Source organism: Oryzias latipes, chromosome 5 (genome assembly GCF_053564925.1).
Source record: "Oryzias latipes strain Hd-rR chromosome 5, Olatipes_Hd-rR_3.1".
Taxonomy (NCBI): Eukaryota; Metazoa; Chordata; class Actinopteri; order Beloniformes; family Adrianichthyidae; genus Oryzias; species Oryzias latipes.
The window spans coordinates 1,034,740-1,055,920 of NC_136241.1; the positions used below are offsets into that span (position 1 = coordinate 1,034,740).

The 21,181-nt window shown below is 42.7% G+C and overlaps 1 protein-coding gene across 8 annotated transcripts in view; it reads right to left on the bottom strand.

Moving 5' to 3' along the window:
• Window positions 1-21,181, bottom strand: part of cfap20dc (CFAP20 domain containing) — a 105,253-nt gene that overhangs the window by 69,295 nt on the left and 14,777 nt on the right. For 6 of the 8 annotated variants that reach the window (XR_013655863.1, XM_078946732.1, XM_078946737.1 and 3 more), the window contains exons 8-10: window positions 4,832-4,942; window positions 4,566-4,709; window positions 2,978-3,258 (exon numbers count right to left, since the gene is read on the bottom strand). Coding sequence is in view for 7 of the 8 variants with exons in the window: in XM_078946732.1 (XP_078802858.1) it covers window positions 2,978-3,258; window positions 4,566-4,709; window positions 4,832-4,942 (536 nt within the window). In the remaining variant the exon portion in view is untranslated. The remainder of the gene's footprint in view (window positions 1-2,977; window positions 3,259-4,565; window positions 4,710-4,831; window positions 4,943-21,181) is intronic. The other 2 variants (XM_078946734.1, XM_078946738.1) reach the window with 1 other exon arrangement.

Genomic DNA, 21,181 nt, shown 5'->3' on the forward strand with positions numbered 1-21,181 from the left:
TCTGTGCGACCCAGAGAAATCGACGTGAACGACATCTACAGGATTGTCGACCAGTGCGTGGTTACATGGGCAAAATATCGTGTCGAAAATATATAGTGTCGAAAATACCGAAAGGAAATGTGTTCCGTCGTAAACAAACCTGTGCTGTCACATATTTATGCAGCAGCTCGGTAATATACGAGGCGATCTTCCAAACGTGCTTTTATTAATTTTATGAATATTATGAAGTGCCTGTTCGCTCATCATTTTATATTTAATCCTTGTGGTCAGTGCTTTTTTTGTGGAAGAAGAACAGAACTGAAGAACAACCCAGTGTTAGGATAGGCTAACAACACGTGCTAACAACATTAGCCTTTTGATGGAGACAAAATCCAGGACAAACCATGTGGGAAACGCTGCAATCTGCATCCTGGCTGCACGTAAATGATCAGCCTTTATTTGTCGGGGCACAATTAGAAACACAATTCCATGTGTTGTGATTTTTTGAACAGTTTCTAAGGACTGAGCGGCATTTCTGCTCTGAAAAGCTCGCACACACTGTGTGCTCTGCTCTGTCCTCGCGAGTCCGGCAGCCGCTAACCCAGAGCGGCGGTTCGGCTCGCAGTCCGAATTCTCACACATAACAAAACTCACACGTAACAAAGCACCCTCCCCTCAAACACATTAATAAATCCGGCTGCTCTGCTCAGAGAGGTTCACTCGGTCCACTGGCACCGGAGCCCGAACGCAGAGCTCGGATGCCGGGTCCAGACGTCAGTGGACACGCATCCCCGCATCTCCCTCGTGAGGGGTGAAAGAGAGGGGAGACCCAGCGGGGCGAGAGCGGAGTGGGGCTTTACGCGGGGCGTCCGCAGAGCCGCTGGTCGGTCCCGTATGAGCTCACTAGCTTTCTCTCAGCGAAACACCGTCTATGCATGACGTAAACCAGAGCAGCAGTGACACACGATCGGAATGACCGTTTACATGAACAACGATCGGCATAACCCAGCTATCTCGATCGGAAAGAAATTTTGATCCGAACGAGTCTGACCGGGGCAAAGTATTCCGAACGGCGTGTTTACATGACGCATTTTCCTTCCGATTGCTGCAAATACGAAACACGACTCGTCTTGCTTGGGGTGAAGTCCTCCCGCCGTGTTCACCATCCATTCGGCTCTCACCGACACATATACTGGAAAGCTATGAAAGCTTATATTAGTACTGTTGTACTTTGACAAATTCGCACACGGGTACACAACAATGTTGTGATGTCTTTGTCACGCGTTGAAACAACAAACGCCTTTCTTTTACCCGAAATCCGCTCCTATTTACTCAAAACTAGCAACTGAACAAAACTCCCCACAACAATAACACGACCAACAGGAAGTTGTCGGCCTCACACTCGAAACACGGAAGTTAATCGGAAGTTCTATCGTGCACGTAGGCTATTCTCCTTACCTGACCCGACACCAGTGGGACGGGAGCGGCGAGCTGCCGTAACAGCCGTGCATAAACCGTTTGATGCGCAGCCGAAACCGTAATCAAAACCTAAATCGTCCTCCGGTTCTGTGCGGCCCAGAGAAAAGTTCAGCACGGACTGCATGCATTTAGAAAATCACGAGTTGGTCAGCTCCGCGCATGACAATGAGAAAGTGTCATTCATACAAACTGGCGCGCTGCAGTAGCATTAAACCTTCATATTAAGGCGGGGACCGCAAAATATTATCTTGGGGGCCGCAAATAGCCTGCGGGCCGCGAGTTTGAGACCCCTGCTTTACACTCTGGCACTGGTACACTAGCCGCAGGTCGGAAGAACGAATCAATAGTTCGCTTGCTCATAGCTCAGACGCACATATCAGGTTGTGATATTTGTCTCCGTTTCCTTCCCACAGATGTTTACGCGCACTCGATTATCTCTAGGCCCCTCCCCCTCCACGCATTTTAGCCACTCACAGTGGCTTTCCCTATTCTTCTCACACGCAGTGGCCACCTCACACACAGGCATCACGCGAGAGTGTACGTGCTCGCGTTTCATGAGTATGTCCGCGAGTGTGTGTGTCTGCCTGCGTCCGTGTGGGCTTGCGTCTCATTGATTATTTCATTGATCATTGACGTGCCCCTTCCACGTTTAATGTATAAAAAAATACGTAGGGTGGGGGAGGCAAATTTACTGGTAGCACATGTGCGAATGGATGTAAAATTCAGTCGCACACTCTCAAATTTTGGTCGCAAAATGCGACCAATTGCTCGCAGTCTGGAGCCCTGAAGTGAATTAGCTGCAGAGAAAAAGCCTGCAGCTACCCCTGAATACTTTAAATTAAATTAACCTAGCTGAAGAGATGCAATGACACAACTGTACTAAAACACAGTTAGAAAGGAAATAAGTAAAAGAGAAAAGCCTTGAAGAACCTGAAGGTCACTTCTAATGTTCCAGTAGCTGTCACCTGACTGTTGTTTTCTTTTTCGTACATGTATGTCCTGGCATGAGCCTGGTTGCTTACATAGAATATATCATGCTTAACTTTATTTCAAAAATAATAATTAAAGCAAACTAATCAAAAAGGTTCTTAACCACGAATTATCATATTTATTAGAAAGTTTTAAATAAGTAAAAGCAATTAGCATTTCTTTGAAGATGGCTCTTTGAAACAATAATTCCTCTGAATAATTTTCCCTTTCAGCAAATGTGAGACTACTGCACTTACTTTAGAATATATGATCTAAAGGCAAATAACCCAGTGACCTTTGAAGGGAATTTTTATTCCATTAGCCGCTTCAATCCATGTCAAAAATTAAAAAAACAGACACTGACGATTAAAACACAATGTAAAAACAAAACATTTGAACTACAGTGAACTCATTTTTTATCAGGGACGGCTTTATTTCTTCAAGTCTTTTTTTAATAAGTCCTAAAATAGTTTTTTATTTAAAACAGCGGTAACTCCTAAATTGTCCTACAGACGTGTTCATACTAGTGTGTGGTGGTTTTCCAACATACCTCATCACTGCAGATGAAGTCGTCTTCTGGATGACACTGCCTCTTACTCTGGACCGGATCACTGGCCGTACTCATCTTCTCCCGCTCACCGCGGTCTTGCCCCCATCTGGGTGAGAAAATGAAATCCTCCTCTTTCAGGGTGAGCTGGGGTTCAAACCCCTCATAGCTCCCCTTGTTGTTCCAGACCTGCGGGTCAGACGAGTCTGGAAGGATCCAGGATAGTTCGGACTCTGTCGGTCTGGTGGTGACTCCTGAGATTTCTCTGTCAGGAGTGTTGCTATCTGAAAAATGTACAAACGCAGTTAGGATGAAGTCAAACTTCTGTTTGATCCTCACAGTACAAGCAAATCTGGTAACCATTCAAAGATAATTATTCATATAAAAAATCCTGTCTTTATATACCATCTCCAGTTTGTTGTAGTGTTTTGCTGTAAACTAAAGATATTTGTATTTGTAATGATATGTTAATATATATAGATATTAAAGCATTTTTAGAGTCCGATCATCTTTTGAGATATTTCCAAAACGATGATTACGATTGTGATTATGATTATTTGAGCCAGAGCCCAAATGTACAATGATGTACAACTGGATTCATCAGAATGAAGCGAAGCAGGAAGATGGTTGCTCATCTTTGAATTTTCTGTCACAAAAGCCGTTTTTCAAACAGCATTTTTTTCATCTGCTGCTGGTTCACAATATTTAAAATTCTATTTTTCAGCTTGCTTTCTTTTTTACATGTCCTCCATCATCAGAAAAATGCTGCCAGAATATGTTAAAAACACCAAATTCATCATTTCTATCTTAGTGGGTCATTGATAAAGTTAAGTAAGAATTGCATTAAGACCATTCTCTCTGCTGTTTTTCTTCCTAATATGCCCCTTCATTTTGATTTAATCCCATTTATAGGCTTTTAATGAAAGTTACATCAGTTCAGATTTGCCCACATGAAACCAAGAGGCTTTCATTTCCAAGGTGAATCTCAAAGACTAAGGCATCCGCGTCTGAATAAGTGAGTATTTGAACCTCTTGCAGTATAATCACTTCTTCTAATTGCCCACTGTGTGGCAAACCCTGGGCCCCGGAGATGTCCCTCTGACTTTTATTTAATGTGCCACATTACCATTAATGAACTAACTACTTTCCATCTGTGGGCAGGGCTGCAGCAAAGGCGCTTACTGCTTGTGGAGAAACCTCCATAATTGACCGCTCAGAACACATGCACTCTTCTTGCACGACAGTGTGTGAGTGTGCGTGCACGTGGAGGTGGGCAGGAGTTTGCAGGCCAGTGAGGGTCCTGGAAGTAGCTGTGATGTGTGTAAAATTCCAAAGGGGGAACAAAAGCATACATGTTGCATGCACTGGGGTTTATTAAAATGTATGCACTATTTTTAAGTCATTTCATTTTTGCATTCTATAAAAAAAGGTGAGACGGTTTTACCTCAAGCATAAAGGAAAAATCACAATATGCAAAACAGATACCAAAATCACCCTGCCTGCATCTCAATGTCTTCCTCCTCAAGGCCTCTTCCCTCGTGTGATTAAACTCTTCTGCTTAGAACAGAAGGCAGTTTGTTTTCTGCTTCACCTGATGCAGGACGCAGTGACGTTCCTGCCCATGTTGGAGGCTCCTGCCCGCTTGTTTGCTGACTGGACTGGAAAACACAGCCTTCCTTCATTATCCTGGACTTGGTCTTTCTGTGGGCACCAGAATCTTCACCTGAAGGAGCTTCTGCAAAATAAACAATGCATCATGTTGGACAGAATGTATGAGAAAAAGCAAAACCATTATCTGTCGCCCACAATCCAAAACAAGTGCTCACACAACCTCAATAAGATCGCCATAAGGCTCACCCGATGAAGGTAGCGTCTCTTTCCTGGCACTGGGGACCTGAAGCCTCTTACAGCCAGTTTTGGTGAAAACCCCCTTTTTCTGGGTGTGGGGTTGTAATTTGCTAGATGCCCCTACATATAAGTATGTTAACATCAGAGAAGGTCTATAAAACAAAACATTCAACCATCAATGCTATTGAAGCCTGCTAGAGGCATACAGTCAGGACCATAAATCTTTGGACAGAGACACATTCTTTCTAATTTAGTTTCTGTACATTACCACAATGAATTTTAAATAAAACAACTCAGATGCCAATAAAGTGCAGACTTTCAGCTTTTATTCCATGGGTTGAACAAAAAGATTGCATAAAAATGTGAAAAACTAAAGCATTTTTTAAACACAATCCCTTCATTTCATGAGCTGGTAAGTAATTGGACAAATGACTTCCATGCTATTGCATGGGCAGGTGTGGGCAATTCCCTTGTTATGTCATTATGAGTGAAGCAGATAAAAGGCCTGGAGTTGATTAAAGGACTCGTGCTGCATTTGGAAGATTTTGCTGTGAACAGACAACATGCGGTCAAAGGAGCTCTCCATGCAGGTGAAAGGAGCCATCATTAAGCTGAGAAAACAGAAAAAAACATCAAACCAGAAATTGCTACAGTATTAGGAGGGGCAGAATCAACAGTGTGGTACATCCTGAGAAAGAAAGAAAGAAAGCTCTGGTGAACCCAGCAACGCATAAAGACCTGGACGTCCACAGAAGACAACAGTGGTGGATGATGGTAGAATCATTTCCATGGTGAAGAGGAACCCGTTCACAACAGCCAACCAAGTGAACAACACTCTCCAGGAGGTAGGCGGATCAATATCCAAGTCTACCATCAAAAGAAGACTGCATGAAAGTAGATCCAGAGGGAACACTGCAAGATGCAAGCCACTCATAAGCCTCAAGAATAGGAAGGCTAGATTGGACTTTGCTAAAAAGCATCTAAAAAAGCAAGCACAGTTCTGGAAAAACATTCTTTGGACAGAAGAAACCAAAATCAACCTCTACCAGAATGATGGCAAGAGAAAAATATGGAGAAGGCGTGGAGAAGCTCCTGATCCAAAGCACACTACCTCATCAGTAGAACACGGTGGAAGGAGTGTGATGGTCTGGGCCTGCATGGCTGCTAGTGGCACTGGGACACTAGTGTTTATTGATAACACAGGACAGAAGCAGCCCAATGAATTCTGAGGTGTTCAGAGACAGACTGTCTGCACAGATCCAGGTGAATGCAGCCAAACTGATTGGACGGCGTTTCATAATCCAGATGGACAACGACCCAAAACATCCAGCCAAAGCAACTCAGGAGTTTATTAAAGCAAAGAAGTGGAATATTCTTGAATGGCCAAGTCAGTCACCTGATCTTAACCCAATTGAGCAGCATTTCACTTGTTGAAGACTAAACTTCAGACAGAAAGGCCCACAAACAAACAGCAACTGAAAGCCGCTGCAGCAAAGGCCTGGCAGAGCATTCAGAAGGAGAAAACCCAGCATCTGCTGATGTCCATGAGTTCAAGACTTCAGGCTGTCATTGCCAACAAAGGCTTTTCAACCAAATATTAGGAATGACGATTTGGTTTTCACTTATTTCATTTATGTAAAATTCACTGTGGTAATGTACAGAAACTAAATTAGAAAGAATGTGTCTCTGTCCAAATATTTATGGTCCAGCCTGTATATGTGCACTGATTATGCACAGAGGAAATTCCTACTGATAAAAGCATCTCTGTAACTTAGTGTCTTGAATTAGTTTATAGCAAAACCAACATATCCAGCTTTTATTGTGCTCACTAGAATGAAGGAATCTTATTCATCCAGATTCTGCGTTCAGCCGTGCTGAAAGACTAGTGGATTAGTGATCGTAAAAGCTGGCACTGACTGCTTAAAAGACCTTGATAGAAACAGAAGTCTTGGTTCACTTGCTGCTAGTTGATGACTGCTTCTTTGTGAAACTATATGCAAAAATGAAAAAAGATAAAGACTACTTGTTTTTATGGGAGGATGATGCTGCAATTATAGACTTTTTAAAATTTCCTAACAATAAGTGTATTAGTGTTTATGGTAGGTAAGGGTATAATCATGGTTATACCATGGTCCAGGTGAATACTTGATTCTGTGCGTGCATTAAAAAGTGTAAAAAGTGATAACCACGCACCCCAAAATGCATTTCCGGTGATCTATATTAAATCTGTATCACTGTGCCGGCTTCTTTAAAACAACCTTTAGTTTCATCATCCTCACAAAAACAACCGGTAAGAACTGAACTAATGCTTTATTCAATCCATCGGGACGATGAAGTAAATATATAAAGCATATATTTCAAGCATAGATATATCGCTTTATATCGCCGAATCTTGACTGCAGCGGTGATGCGGCGCCTAGTCACGTTACCAAGACAAGGCGCCGCATCACGTAACAAATAGTCCGCTTTTTGTGGAAAAAAAAACGATCCAATTCGGAAAAGAACAAGAATTAAGGACTAAAAACTGGTTAATATTTATTTCTTTTGTAAGTGACCATGGTATAAGCGGGTTAATGGCGGGTTAATGGCAGGTGCAGAGGATGATCCAAAATGTTGTCAGAGACAAAACAGATTCTGAAAAACCGTTAGGACAGGAGAAACACAGAGAGAGGCAGGAAAATCCAACAAATATTGCTAGAACCAGTGGAGCAGCAGAATATTAAGGTAAGGGAACAAGAGAATGTACTGACCTCGATTTCAAGAGAAGAAGGCGAGGGGGGATAAGGAGGCAGAACCTGACAGCATCCCCTCCTCAAAGAATGGCCCAACATGGCACAACGCTCAGCAGAATGGACCCCATGAAAGAAGGAGATAAGACACCAATCCAGGGCCATGACATGCCCAGTTAGTCAGATAGGGAGCCATGACCCCAGGCGACGAAGCAGAAGGGATGCAGGAGCTACAATAGGTTGGCAACAGCTCCCTGCGCTGCTCTATTACGATGTGGAAATCCGCTGACGTCTGAACGGATGGATACCTCTGATATTGCTCGCCATTTTTGCCGCACTGGTAATGTCATGTTGGTGTTGTGAGATAGCGGGAAAGCGTGTAAACAGATGGATGATGGTAAATGGGGGACGACTTACTACACACCAACAACAAAGAAGTGAATTTCTAATGAACTCCAGCCACTATGCAGAAAATGTGTCCTTGCTTTTTCTTTTTAATTTTGAGTCAACAAATGCAGCTTCATTTCGAAAATGAAAAAGCATTTCTGGTTTTGACTTATATTTTGAATTATGCTCCAGAAAAACTTCCATGCCCTCTCACTCATGGTGCAAAAAGAATTAAACATAACAGGGTAAAATAACTCGAGAAAACACAGTAAAACAGCAACAACTAAACACATTTAGACAAAAACCTACACTTGTAACAAAATCCGTCTAGACAGGCAAAGGGAATGGTATCCCACAATTCCTTGCACTGCCGATCTAACAGTGGAGAACAAAGTTACACCTACTTAATTTAATTAATTTGAATGAAAGTAAAATAAATGTCTGATAACTACGTGTTATTTTTAAGTTGACTGAACTCAAATAAATGATTTATTTTATCTGAAGCAAATAATTAAGTTAGATCAAAGTAAAAAAGTTTCTCTTTCCAACATCCATATGTGGTCTTATCACCCTCTCATGGTGGAAAAAGTATTATCTGAGCTTCTTCATCCACTAAATCATCTTCAAATGGACACGCCATGCTGCTTCACCTCTCTGAAAACAAACTAACCTTCAACAAATCCTGCTCCAGACCAAGGGGGTATTCCAGAAAGCAGGTTCTGCTAGCTCCCACAGTAAGTTTGAGGCTAAGGAAGTGGATAACCTCAGCTCTGAACATAACCTGCTCCGGAGCAGGTATAGTTGAAGGTTAGTTTGTTTTCAGAGAGGTGAAGCAGCATGGCGTGTCCATTTGAAGATGATTTAGTGGATGAAGAAGCTCAGATAATTTAACAAACAGCATTTTAAGTCACACATTTGATGCTGAAAGTGAGTATGGAAAAATGAGTAAAGAAGAGTTACTCAGCATTTGGGAGAACTGTGCTGCTTAAAACATGCAGCTAGGCCTTTGAGTTGTCTTTGTACATGAAAGTTTTCATCAAACAACAAGGACACCCACACACATCCTAATACACCCCCTGGGGGATAGGGTTCAATATCACACTTCGGCCAATAGAACGTTAGCAGTGACGTCAAAAGCCCCGCCTACTTATGAGGCATTTCCGGATCAAAGCTGCCCCTGTACTACTTTTCCTATGCAATAGCGCTTTCGGTCTGATACTTTTTATTATGGGCTTTACGGTGGCACAGTGGTCAGTGCTCTTGCCTCACAGCAAAAAGTCCCGGGCGGGGGACGTGAACCAGAACACCAATGGGGGACCTTTCTGTGTGGAGTTTCCATGTTCTCCCTGTGTTTTCACCGGGGACTCCGGCTTGGTCCCAAGTAGATGAATAAATTAACTTTTTTATAAAATATATCAGATGTCAACACTAGACAGAACTATAGGAATAAAGCACATCTTCAAAATTAAAAATTATTATGACAAAGCAGGGGTTGACATAGCCCAGAAATTTGCACTGGCCCACGGGGCCAGTAGTTTTTGAAACTTACTGGCCCTGCCTGAAAGTTACTGGCCCGACACCGCGCATAGCGGGACCCGCCGCTCCGCAGGTGCTTGCAACTTTAGGGGGGTCCGGGGGCATGCCCCCCCGGAAACTTTTAATATGGTGCAATTTGGTGCATTCTGGTGACATCACTTATTTCTACACTTTTCAATGACTGAAAATAGACCATATCAAACTTAAATCTGCTCTAGTCTGTTTCAGATGTTTTGAAGAGAGCACTGCAGTGTAGTAGGTAACACTAGTTCAGAAGTTTTCATGGTGCTTCTAACGGCAAATATCGCAATAAATCATAAACCTTAAATGTGTTAAAACAATCTAATGGCAGCTAGAACCATTTAACGAATCAAATAAATCCCTTAATGCATTTGACCAATCGGATGGACGCCTTCACATTGTTGACCAATCAGATGGAGCCCTGTTATGTTAGATGTTTGTAACCTATGTGAACGTGGGTCATTTGGAGTATAATTTTTAAACTGGGAATGGTTATTTGGTTATTTTGCTGTTTGTTTATATACCGCAAATTATATCGTTATTGCAATTTTAATCTCTGATATCGCATATCGCGAGTTTTCCTCATATTGTGCAGGTCTAACTGAGATCATTCAGCTAACTAGAAATACTTACTGCTTACAGTGTTGTAAAGAAAAACAAAATTAAGCAGTTTAACATTCTACTGCATTTGAGTCTGAGATTCAGGTATTTTGAGTTGCCTTTAATTCTTTGACATTCAGCTTAAAGCTTAGTGGATACAGTTTCATCTTCAATGCATTCATTAAATATCTTGCTGTCCATACTACTAATTATACCCATTACTCCATCTAACATATTCCTTTCTATTCCTGCCATGTCTTCCACATCTCTGACATGCTTCAGTCTCTCTTCAGTGACGGTGTCGGATTTATAATCAAATGTAATAATAACCCACTGGCTTGTGCCTTCGTTGTTGCTGTTTAACATTGTTTTGTATTGAATTGTTACATTCAATAAAGTTTGAAAAAAAAAAGTAGTGAGCGCGTGCCGAGTGGTGGTCGGCAGTGAAAGCCGCGCGCGCAGGCGGGAGAGAAGGAGAAGTGATCAAAGGTTTCCCATAGAAACCCTTGAAGTCTGAACACAGGACTAGCAGAAAAACTAAATTATGAAGACGAGGTAAATCTACACGTTTTCGCAAAATTTACTTTATTGAAAAAGGTGAAGAATGTATAAACCGTTAGATATTTTAGTGGCCCGAGCGGACAAGTGAAAAGTAAAGTCTTGTGGTCCGCACTGCTCGAAAAAAAGGGCCGGGCCAGCGGACAAATGGCTATGTCGAGCCCTGCAAAGGTAAAATTGTTTCTGAGTCTAAACAAAACATAAAGGAGGGAACCAATATGAACTTTGACGGTTTGAGGGAACAGCTAACTGAAAGATGTTTGTCTTTATAGGTCAATTTCTGACTCTCTTCCTGCATTCCATTATGTAAACCAACTAGACCAGTTTTACACACCACTGGACAAACAAAATTGAAAGTATTTCAATATTTTTAAATTGATGCAGAAAACTGAACCTTTTTGACAGAACCTTTTTGAAAGTGCAGTTGTATTTCTGTCATCTTTTGGAAGTAAAATATCCAAACATGTGTCAACTTCTAAAAATGACTTCACTTGTTGTCTTTTAAATGTAGCTTTTTAAAAAGATACATTTTAGTAGCATTTTAGTAAAGTGCATCCCATGATGTCAAAAATATACCATATACTTCAAGATGCTTTACCTATTAACCTTTTATAAATACTTTTTTTTTTTTTACTGAAATTGAAGTTATAAGATTTGCTGACAGACAGGATTCAGCATTTTACTGACCCAAGTCAAGGACTGGCACGCTGGAAACAAGGGTTCGCTTCCTAGGAGGTGCAATGAGCAATTATTGGGGTAATAAATTCAACAATGATGAGCCATTAACATAATCCAGTGAGGGTCCTTGGGCAAGACCCTTAACGCTACTGCCTACCTCATCACCCATGTGATGGCAGGCGGCTGGTTCCAATTGTAGCAGATTCATTAGCTCAGCTACATGTCCATGTCCACAAAGCTAAATCAGGGTCAGTCAGGCAGGCAGTGGTGGGTAATGAGATGGGGGCATCAGAGAGGAAACTAGAGTAGTCAGGATCCAGGCAAGATTCAGGGCAGGCAGCAGGCAAAAGGAGTCAGAGAGCAGAAGATCAGGGGCCTCATTTATAAACGTTGCGTACGCACAAAAGAAGGCGTACGCCACTCTCTACGCAATAGTTGAGATTTATAAAAAGCAAACTTGACGGGAAAATGTGCGGTCCTTCACGCAAGCTCTGACCCAGGCGTACGCACAAAAACGGGTGAAATGAGAAACGGCGACGCCGTCGGCAGATGGAAGAAACACGTGAAAGTGAAAATGACAATACTGCCTCTCAGAATTAACATGAGGACTTCACAAAGCAAGTCTTACAATTAACAGCCTACACGAACACCCGTTGGACCGATCAGCAGTGAAACAAACAAAAAAAAATCAAACGAAAATCACAACAGAAATTCAAATGAACAAATATTTGCAAAAAGAAAAGTGAAATATGTTCTGCAATATTGGCATGTTGTGCAATTCATCCTCATAAATAATATATTTAACAGAACGAAATAATGTACAAAACTGACATTCCCGTCAATGTGTCCGTCTGGCGGAGCAGATATAGGTGCAATTAGACAGACAGATGGATAGATAGAGAGAGATGCATTAATTGTCCACTAGGGAAAGTTGTTTTCATAGTAAAACATTTCTTCATAAGCTACAGAATTATGGTATTCATGCATATGCCTTTAGTTTGTTTTATTTTTGATAAAACAATGTATGGCGTATGTCTCGACCATTCAGAAAGCAACAAGAAATTACATTTGCGCTGATCAATTTCCCATTTCCACGTCGATTATTACCGACGTCTGCAGCTTGTCAGATGTAATTAAATGGAGGGAAATAAAATGCCCCATCACAATGCGTAATGACGCACAATATCTGATCTTGCGCTCTTAGAAGATGTGGCAAATGGAAGAATTCGGAGTGAACGCATCTTTAGACAGCAAGAAGACTTGCTGGCAAACGAGGACGAGTGGCTTATGAGCCGGTTCCGACTTCCTCTGCGGGCTTTTGGGGGTGTGTCACCCGGTGCATCTGGCGCGTCGTTGTCCCCCTGCGCCTCAGTCACCACTCCACTTAAAAGGGATTCCCCAATTATTGCCGCCAGTCTCTCATCAGGAGGGGTCAGCTCCGGTGTCCCCCCCCCCACACACACACACCCGTGGCAGACACGGGTGTGTGTGTGTGTGTGGGGGGGGGGGGTTCAGCGCTAGACGTTTTTTTGCCTTGACTTTGATGTCCGACCTTTTCTTTTTTATTTCGGCCACGGTCCGAGGTTGTGAGGCTGCAGCATTTACAGCGTCTGCCGCCGTCTGCCACTCACGTGCCTTTTTGGCATTAGTAAGGCCACACTGTGCCCTCCAAACAACATTATTCTCCTCTTTTCCACCTCGCCAACGATAACTTCTACTTCACATTGAGTGAAGTTACGTTTTTTTGATTTTCTCTCCGTGTTTGGCAAGGTTTCGCAATCAATGAATATTCATTTGTGGGCGTTTCACGGACTATTTATGGGCAACTATAGGCGTGTCATGAGGCCGCAAAAGCTGCGCAGCATTTAGAATTGGTTGTGATTTATTAAGAGAAAGATGCGTAGGATGTGCGTGCGCACGGTTTTATAACTCCGAATATTTCTGTGCGTACGCACATCCTATGTTTCATCCGTACGCCACTTCTGACGCAAATCCTACGCAAAGTTTTATAAATGAGGCCCCAGGTCTGGGTATAACACTCAGTAATGCAGGCAGAGTGGCAAACATTACTTTGCATGGTTGGTTATAGAGCGCACCTGGTTACAAGCCGCACCCACTCATTTTCGCAAACATACAGCAACGTATGAGGTGCCGTGTAGGACATTATTCAGAATTAGCATTCATAAACACGTGTGAAATCTCTCACACACACTAGTGAAATCTCTCACATACACATGTGAAAATCCTCTCACACACACTACCGAAATCCTCTCACACACACTACCGAACTCCTCTCACACACACTACTGAACTCCTCTCACACACACTACTGAAATCCTCACACACACACTACTGAAATGCTCTCACACACACTACTGAAAACCTCTCACACACACTACTGAAATCCTCACACACACACTACTGAAATCCTCTCACACACACTACCGAAAATGCTCTCACACACTATTGAAAACCTCTCACAGACACTACTGAAATGCTCTCACACACACTACTGAAATCCTCTCACACACACTACTGAAATGCTCTCACACACACTACCGAAATCCTCTCACACACACTACCAAAAAATCCTCTCACACACACTACTGAACTCCTCTCACACACACTACTGAAATCCTCTCACACTCACTACCGAAATGCTCTCACACACACTACTGAAATCCTCTCACACACACTACTGAAATCCTCTCACACTCACTACCGAAATGCTCTCACACACACTACTGAAATCCTCACACACACACTACTGAAATCCTCTCACACTCACTACCGAAATGCTCTCACACACACTACTGAAATGCTCTCACACACACTACCAAAAAATGCTCTCACACACACTACTGAAATCCTCACACACACACTACTGAAATCCTCTCACACTCACTACCGAAATGCTCTCACACACACTACTGAAATGCTCTCACACACACTACCAAAAAATGCTCTCACACACACTACTGAAATCCTCACACACACACTACTGAAATCCTCTCACACTCACTACCGAAATGCTCTCACACACACTACTGAAATCCTCTCGCACACACTACTGAAATCCTCTCACGCTCACTAACGAAAATCCTTTTACACACACTAATCAAAATCCTCTCACACATACTACTGAAAATTTCGATAGAAACGGAAGGCATTTCAGTAGAAACGGAAGTTGGCTGATTATCGCGAGATTTAACGGCAGTCAAAAGCGTTGCTATGGTAATGTATATCGGCAGCCTAAAACAACTCGGACCAAAGTAACAACTTTAAACCATAATCGATTGTTTGCACCTGAGGGAAAACTGGTCTGGGTGACTTTTTTGTTTTTCTTTTATACATTTTTATTTTCGACTTCCAGAGTCCACTTCGCGTCATGTCACTCAGCGGACTGCTCCACCAACACATCCATCATGTTCTGAGAAAGATGTGCAGATAACACTTACAATGAACAGTCATACCTAAAGGCTTAAAAACAGGTAAACAATGCGCCTGTAATCGCAGCTACAGTTGCAAAACGTCCTGGAATCTTTTACTACCACATTATCACACTGATACGGATTATACCGTAACTGGAGATAGTACCCCGTTAACTACTATTCCGACCCTAATCCCTAACTACTAAAACTCTATATAGTGCAGCACTATATAGTTCTCTATATAGTTCTCTGAGTTTTGAAAGCAATGCGGACACCCATGCTCACTACTTTTTTCTTACGGGTGTTGTTTATAAGGCGCTTGACACGAAAACAAAGTGGCGCATTACCGCCACCACCTGCTCTGGAGGCAAACTACTTCTATTTAACGCGGAGAATGACACCTATTAGTCAGAGTAAAAACATAATAAATATGAACATTTTACGAAGACTATTTACAAATCTGCTGTGTTCTGATCATGGAAAACGTGGCTGATTCATAAATAATTAACTTACAAACACATTGGTGTTGATTTAATGTATTTGTTCATAATTAAACCCCCAAGTTATTAGTCCATGCCAATATTTATTTTTTATTTTTGTGCCACTGAACGATTTACGGGCTCTTGTGTGGAGGCATTTTTTTCTGCAGTTTTCTTACACCTTACTGAAAATGGCTTTGAATATGAATCTGTCCATGGTCCTGTTGGCAATAATTCAACCGTTTTCGTGAGATCAAACCGAAAACAAGCAGATATGCAGCATCACAGGGCGGCAAGGAGAAGCAGACATCTCAGAAGATTTCCTCTGGATGCTCTGGCCAGACATGAACAACTTGAGTTAAACCCTAACCCTAACTTAAAGGTTTTTTTTTAGTTAAACTTAAGCATTTGTTGCTAATCGTGCTCAAGGTTAGAGTTTAACATTCTCTTTCCAACATTGGATTATGAGTCGTATAGTCTAATTACATGAAACACTTGTGAGTTCAAAGTTTAGTATTTTTTATTCAGAGTCAAACCATATCACTTGTTTTATAAAAAAAAATTCTTTCATTTTTAAAAATTTAAATGAAAATCCAAAAACCCGGCCAAAAAAAAACATGAGATTTTCCAGTATTCATAAATATTTCATAAACTAAAATGTAAGACATCAAAATAAATAGAAACATTCAAAAAATTACATTTAATTTCCTCAATGAAATAATTAATGTTCTATCTTCAGAGTCTTCCACGTCTGAGAGGATTTCGGTAGTGTGTGTGAGAGGATTTTTTGGTAGTGTGTGAGAGAGGATTTCGGTAGTGTGTGTGAGAGGATTTTTTGGTAGTGTGTGTGAGAGCATTTTCACATGTGTATGTGAGAGATTTCACATGTGTATATGAATGAATATATTTTCAGTTGTATGTATACAAGCATTTCACTAGTGTGTGTGAGAGATTTCATATGTGTTTATGAATGCTAATTCTGAATAATGTCCTACACGGCACCTCATAGCGACGAGCCCAGTCTGACAAAGCATGTCCTGACTTCCAGACTAGATGCAGCTTTTAACCTCACTGTGGGAAGAGTCAACATAACGTCAGCTCAAGTATTTGGATACACCCACATCTGCCAAACAGCATGCAGCTCACTTCTGTTCACAAGTTCCCCATTTATGTTTTTTTTTGTTTAGTTTTTTTTACTTATTGACAATTGAGGTATCATAAATAAAATTACAAACAGTAACCATATAATCAACGTTACATCCCTCAGTTATGATGAGGAAATTGACACCCGCGATTCCCCATTTCCCATGAGTCTAAGAGGCTTAAGGCGGGGCTAACCCCCGGGTCGCCACACTGTTGTCAGTGTTTAAAGAATGAGCAAGGAGCAGCAGTGGATGGAGGGGCGAACGGGAGAGCAGCTCTCCTTCCGCTTGTGTCGCGGCAGCATTATGGTAGTAACAGGGCTGGTTAAAAAAACACACCAGTAAAATAAAGCAGCGGCGACTGAAAAGCGCGCCTCAGTGCGGCAGCTGGTCGCTGCGCGCGGCTGCTGGTGGACGGGCCGAACCGTGTCTGTGCAGAGCAATCAGACTTAATACCGTACGTTTTGTGTATGAGGGGCGGATGCATTGTGAATAATGGCGCCGGTGAGGTCGGCAGCCGTCGCGACTGCTCCGACCTATTTTACCTCGTTTTTACCTCGGACGCTGCCCTATGTGAGTTGCATGAGGCACTCACACAGCACCTGACTCAACACCGGGACGCTGTGCTTATTGTGGCAGGGGACTTTAACAGTGCCAACCTCAAACGCGCAGTGCCGAACTTCTATCAGCACATCACCTGCCCGACCAGGGGCAAAAGGACACTGGACCACTGTTACACAACAGTTAAGGAAGGCTACAAGGCACAATCTCATCCACCGTTTGGGAAATCTGACCATGCCGCCATTTTCCTCATGCCAAAATGTAAACAAAGGCTCAAACAGGAAGTTCCGGTTCAGAGAGAGATCGCGCGCTGGAAAGGACAATCGGTGGCCCCCTTACAGGACGCACTCGAGGGCGCTGATTGGGACATGTTTCGAAACAGCTCCGATGACATCAACATGTTTACGGAAGCGGTTGTGGGATTTGTTGGGAAACTAGCGGATGACACCGTACAGAAAACTAAGATCAGAACGTTACCCAATCAGAAGCCGTGGGTGGATAAAACCATCCGTGACGCTCTGAGATCTCGCACCGCTGCCTATAACGCGGGACTCGCGTCCAGGGACATGGACCTGTATAAGGCTGCGTAATACAATGTCCGGAAGGCGGTGAAAGAGGCGAAGAAGCGCTACGGGAGGAAACTAGAGTCACAACTCCAACAGAGTGACTCCAGGAGCCTGTGGCAGGGACTAAGAACAATAACGGACTATAGAGCACCAACATTCGGTGTGACGAACGCGGACAGGACTCTGGCAGACGAACTGAACACCTTCTATGCTCGTTCCGAGGCTGCAGCCAAGGGCGCTAGCGTTGCTAATGCTAACGTCGCTAATGCTAGCGGAACTAACGGCTGCAGACAGGAAGTCACTACCAGTACCAGAAACGCGTTTATCATCTCCGAGCATGACGTGAGGAGAGCCTTCAGGAGAGTAAACACCAGGAAAGCAGCAGGTCCAGATGGCATATCAGGTAGAGTCCTCAGAGCCTGCGCAGACCAGCTAGCACCTGTGTTCACAGAGATATTCAACACTTCTTTATCTCAGTCGGTGATCCCTACATGCTTTAAGGAGTCTGTTATTGTTCCAGTCCCAAAGAAACCCCATCCTACTTCCCTCAACGACTATCGACCTGTAGCCCTCACCTCAGTAGTGATGAAGTGCTTTGAGCGACTGATCAAAGACTTCATTATCTCCTCATTACCTGACACACTGGATCCACTACAGTTTGCTTACCGTTCGAATCGCTCAACGGATGATGCTATCTCTCATCTACTTCATACTTCTTTCACTCATCTGGACACTAGAAGGGGAAATTATGTTAAAATGCTCTTTGTCGATTACAGCTCAGCATTTAACACCATAATTCCCTCCATACTCACCACCAAGTTGGAACACCTGGGACTCAACCCATCTCTGTGTCAGTGGATCTCCAATTTCCTAACTGGCAGACCACAGGCAGTAAGGATGGGCGGATATGTCTCAGCTTCCATCACTCTCAACACTGGAGCCCCTCAGGGTTGTGTTCTGAGCCCTCTACTGTACTCTCTGTACACGTACGACTGCGTGGCCTCCACCAACTCCACCACCATCATCAAATTTGCTGACGACACCGTTGTGGTCGGCCTGATAACTGATAATGATGTGTCGGCCTACCTGAAGGAGATTGGACATCTGGAAAACTGGTGTGAGAGGAACAATCTCCTCCTAAACGTCAGCAAGACAAAGGTAGTTGATAGTAGACCTCGCCACAAAGCAGAAGAGGAACTACCAGACCCCCGTCATCGACAACAGCCCAGTGGAGAGAGTGAACAGCGTCCGATACCTCGGTGTCCACATTACGCAGGACCTGTCATGGTCCTGTCATATCAACACCGTAGTGAAAAAGGCCCGGCAGCGTCTTTACCACCTTAGACGCCTGAGAGACTTTAGACTGCCCTCTGTGGTGCTTAGGAATTTTTACTCTTGCACCATAGAGAGCATCCTGACGGGAAACATCACAACCTGGTTCGGGAACAGCACCATGCGGGATAGACGAGCTCTCCAAAGGGTGGTGGGTTCAGCTGAGCGCATCATTCATACCGAGCTCCCTGACCTACACTCAATCAACAGCAGGCGGTGCTGGACCAGGGCCAGGTTGTTGTTGGCGCATGTTAGCCTTCACCTAACCGTTCTTCCGGCTTCGTTCTGCCACAAAAAAAGCACTGACCACACAGATTAAAAATAAAATGAGCGAACAGGCACTTCATAATAACCATAACATAACAATAATAAAAGCATGTTTAAAAGATCATCTCATATATTACGGAGCTGCTAATAGATGGGCTAGTGTCACTCTGACTGAGGCAAATTCTCTCCTGAGCATGCGCTGTTCTCTCTGTCACGCAGCTGACCGGCTTTTCCAAACCCGTTGGTGATGGTGGATTTTTCACGCTGCTTTTAACGATTGCTTTTAACTTGAAAAGTGCGTCATATTGTAGTGGCGATCACGCGCACGTTGAGTCTAATGGCACCAAAGGATTCTGGGATGCGGCTGGGCATGCGTGTTTCTTTTTGTTGAACCATGACTGAAGTGTCTAAGACCTGAAGTCAGGTCCATGCTGTTTGGCTGCTTAGAGGTGTGTGTTGAAAAATAAATGGCTTGATGCATGGAGTTGGATTTCGCATTCAACCTATGCTCTGAGACCAAAGAAACGTTCAAGGCGGCCGCCAAATAAATCCACAAATTAGCCGCGTCACTGAACAAGCCGCAGGCCTGGAAGCGCATCACAAAAGTAGCGACTTATAGTCCGGAAAGTACCGTACTGAAGATAGAGCACATCAAACTTAAATTTGCTCTAGTCTGTTTCAGATGTTTTGAAGAGAGCACTGCAGTGTAGTAGGTAACACTGGTTAAGAAGTGTTCATGCTGCTTCTAAAATTACTGCTATTTCACATTTGTTCCTAATCAATAGTTAAGAAGTTTTATTTACTTTTTTGCTCTGACTGCCTTGAGGTTCCTCTTTTTGTTACTGTTGCAAAGTTACATTTACTTTTTAGATCCTTAATTACTGTTATGTTGTTCAAATTTGCAGTTACTTATTTAAAGTTGCAAAGTTACATTTACTTTTTGTTACTTTAGTTACTTAATTAAATTAAATAATTAAAAAATTAAATAAAATTAAATTACTAAGATCATTAAGCTTTTGACTAGAAATACTTACTGCTTACAGTGTTGTAAAGAAAAACAAAATGAAGTACTTTGACATTATACTGCATTTCAGTCTGAGATTCAGGTATTTGGAGTTGCCTTTGATTCTTTGACATTCAGCTTAAAGCTTAGTGCAGGGCTGCTCACACTTTTTTGGCGTGTGAGCAACTTTTGAATCGACAATGTCTTAAAGATCTACCTATAATATATATATATATATATATATATATTAAATACTCTTAGTAAATGTTTGTTAGTTATGTTTATTAGATACATGTTTATTAGGAACATTGTTGTTTATATACTGATGATTAAAAACTACACAGTAAGATTACACAAAGATACTTTTGTATTAACAGATGAGGCGTTTTATTACAAAGACAGAAAGCAGCGACTATCATACGTCACGCTCTGTTAACCGTGCAGTAGGGGGAGCATCATGGCATTTCAAAGGCGCTGCTGGCTCCGTACGAAGCGCGTTCCACGTAAAAAACAGCTTCCTTAATGAGCTCGTATTTATCGGGCGAGAACTGCAGAGGCGATAGCAGGAGGAGACACGGGGCGGCTTCAATAATCACACTGTTTCTCCGGAGTGATCTTCTGCCAGGGACTTGACATGCTGCGGGGCAGAAAGGGACTTTCTGATGACAGAGAGGTTGCGCTCAGTGTTTTTAAACACGCATGTGCAGTGGCATATGTATCAGAGGATGTCCGATTGGCCAATCCACATGTCAATCAAGTCCCGTACTTCTCAGTGAGGATTTTGATTGGCTGGTGGATTTTTAAGAAGTGCTTTTTATTTTTTTATTTTATCTTTTCTGGCCCGCGATCTACCCTCATGTCCTTGAAGATCGACCGGTCGATCACGATCGACGTAATGAGCACCCCTGATCTACACCTTTTTTTCGCAAAATATACTTTATTGAAAAAGGACTGAGGAAGGTAGACAGGAGTACAAGGAAGCGCAGCGTAGAGTGAAGAGAGAGGTGGCAAAGGCCAAACAGAAAGCTTACGATGAGCTATATGACAGGTTAGACACAAAGGAAGGAGA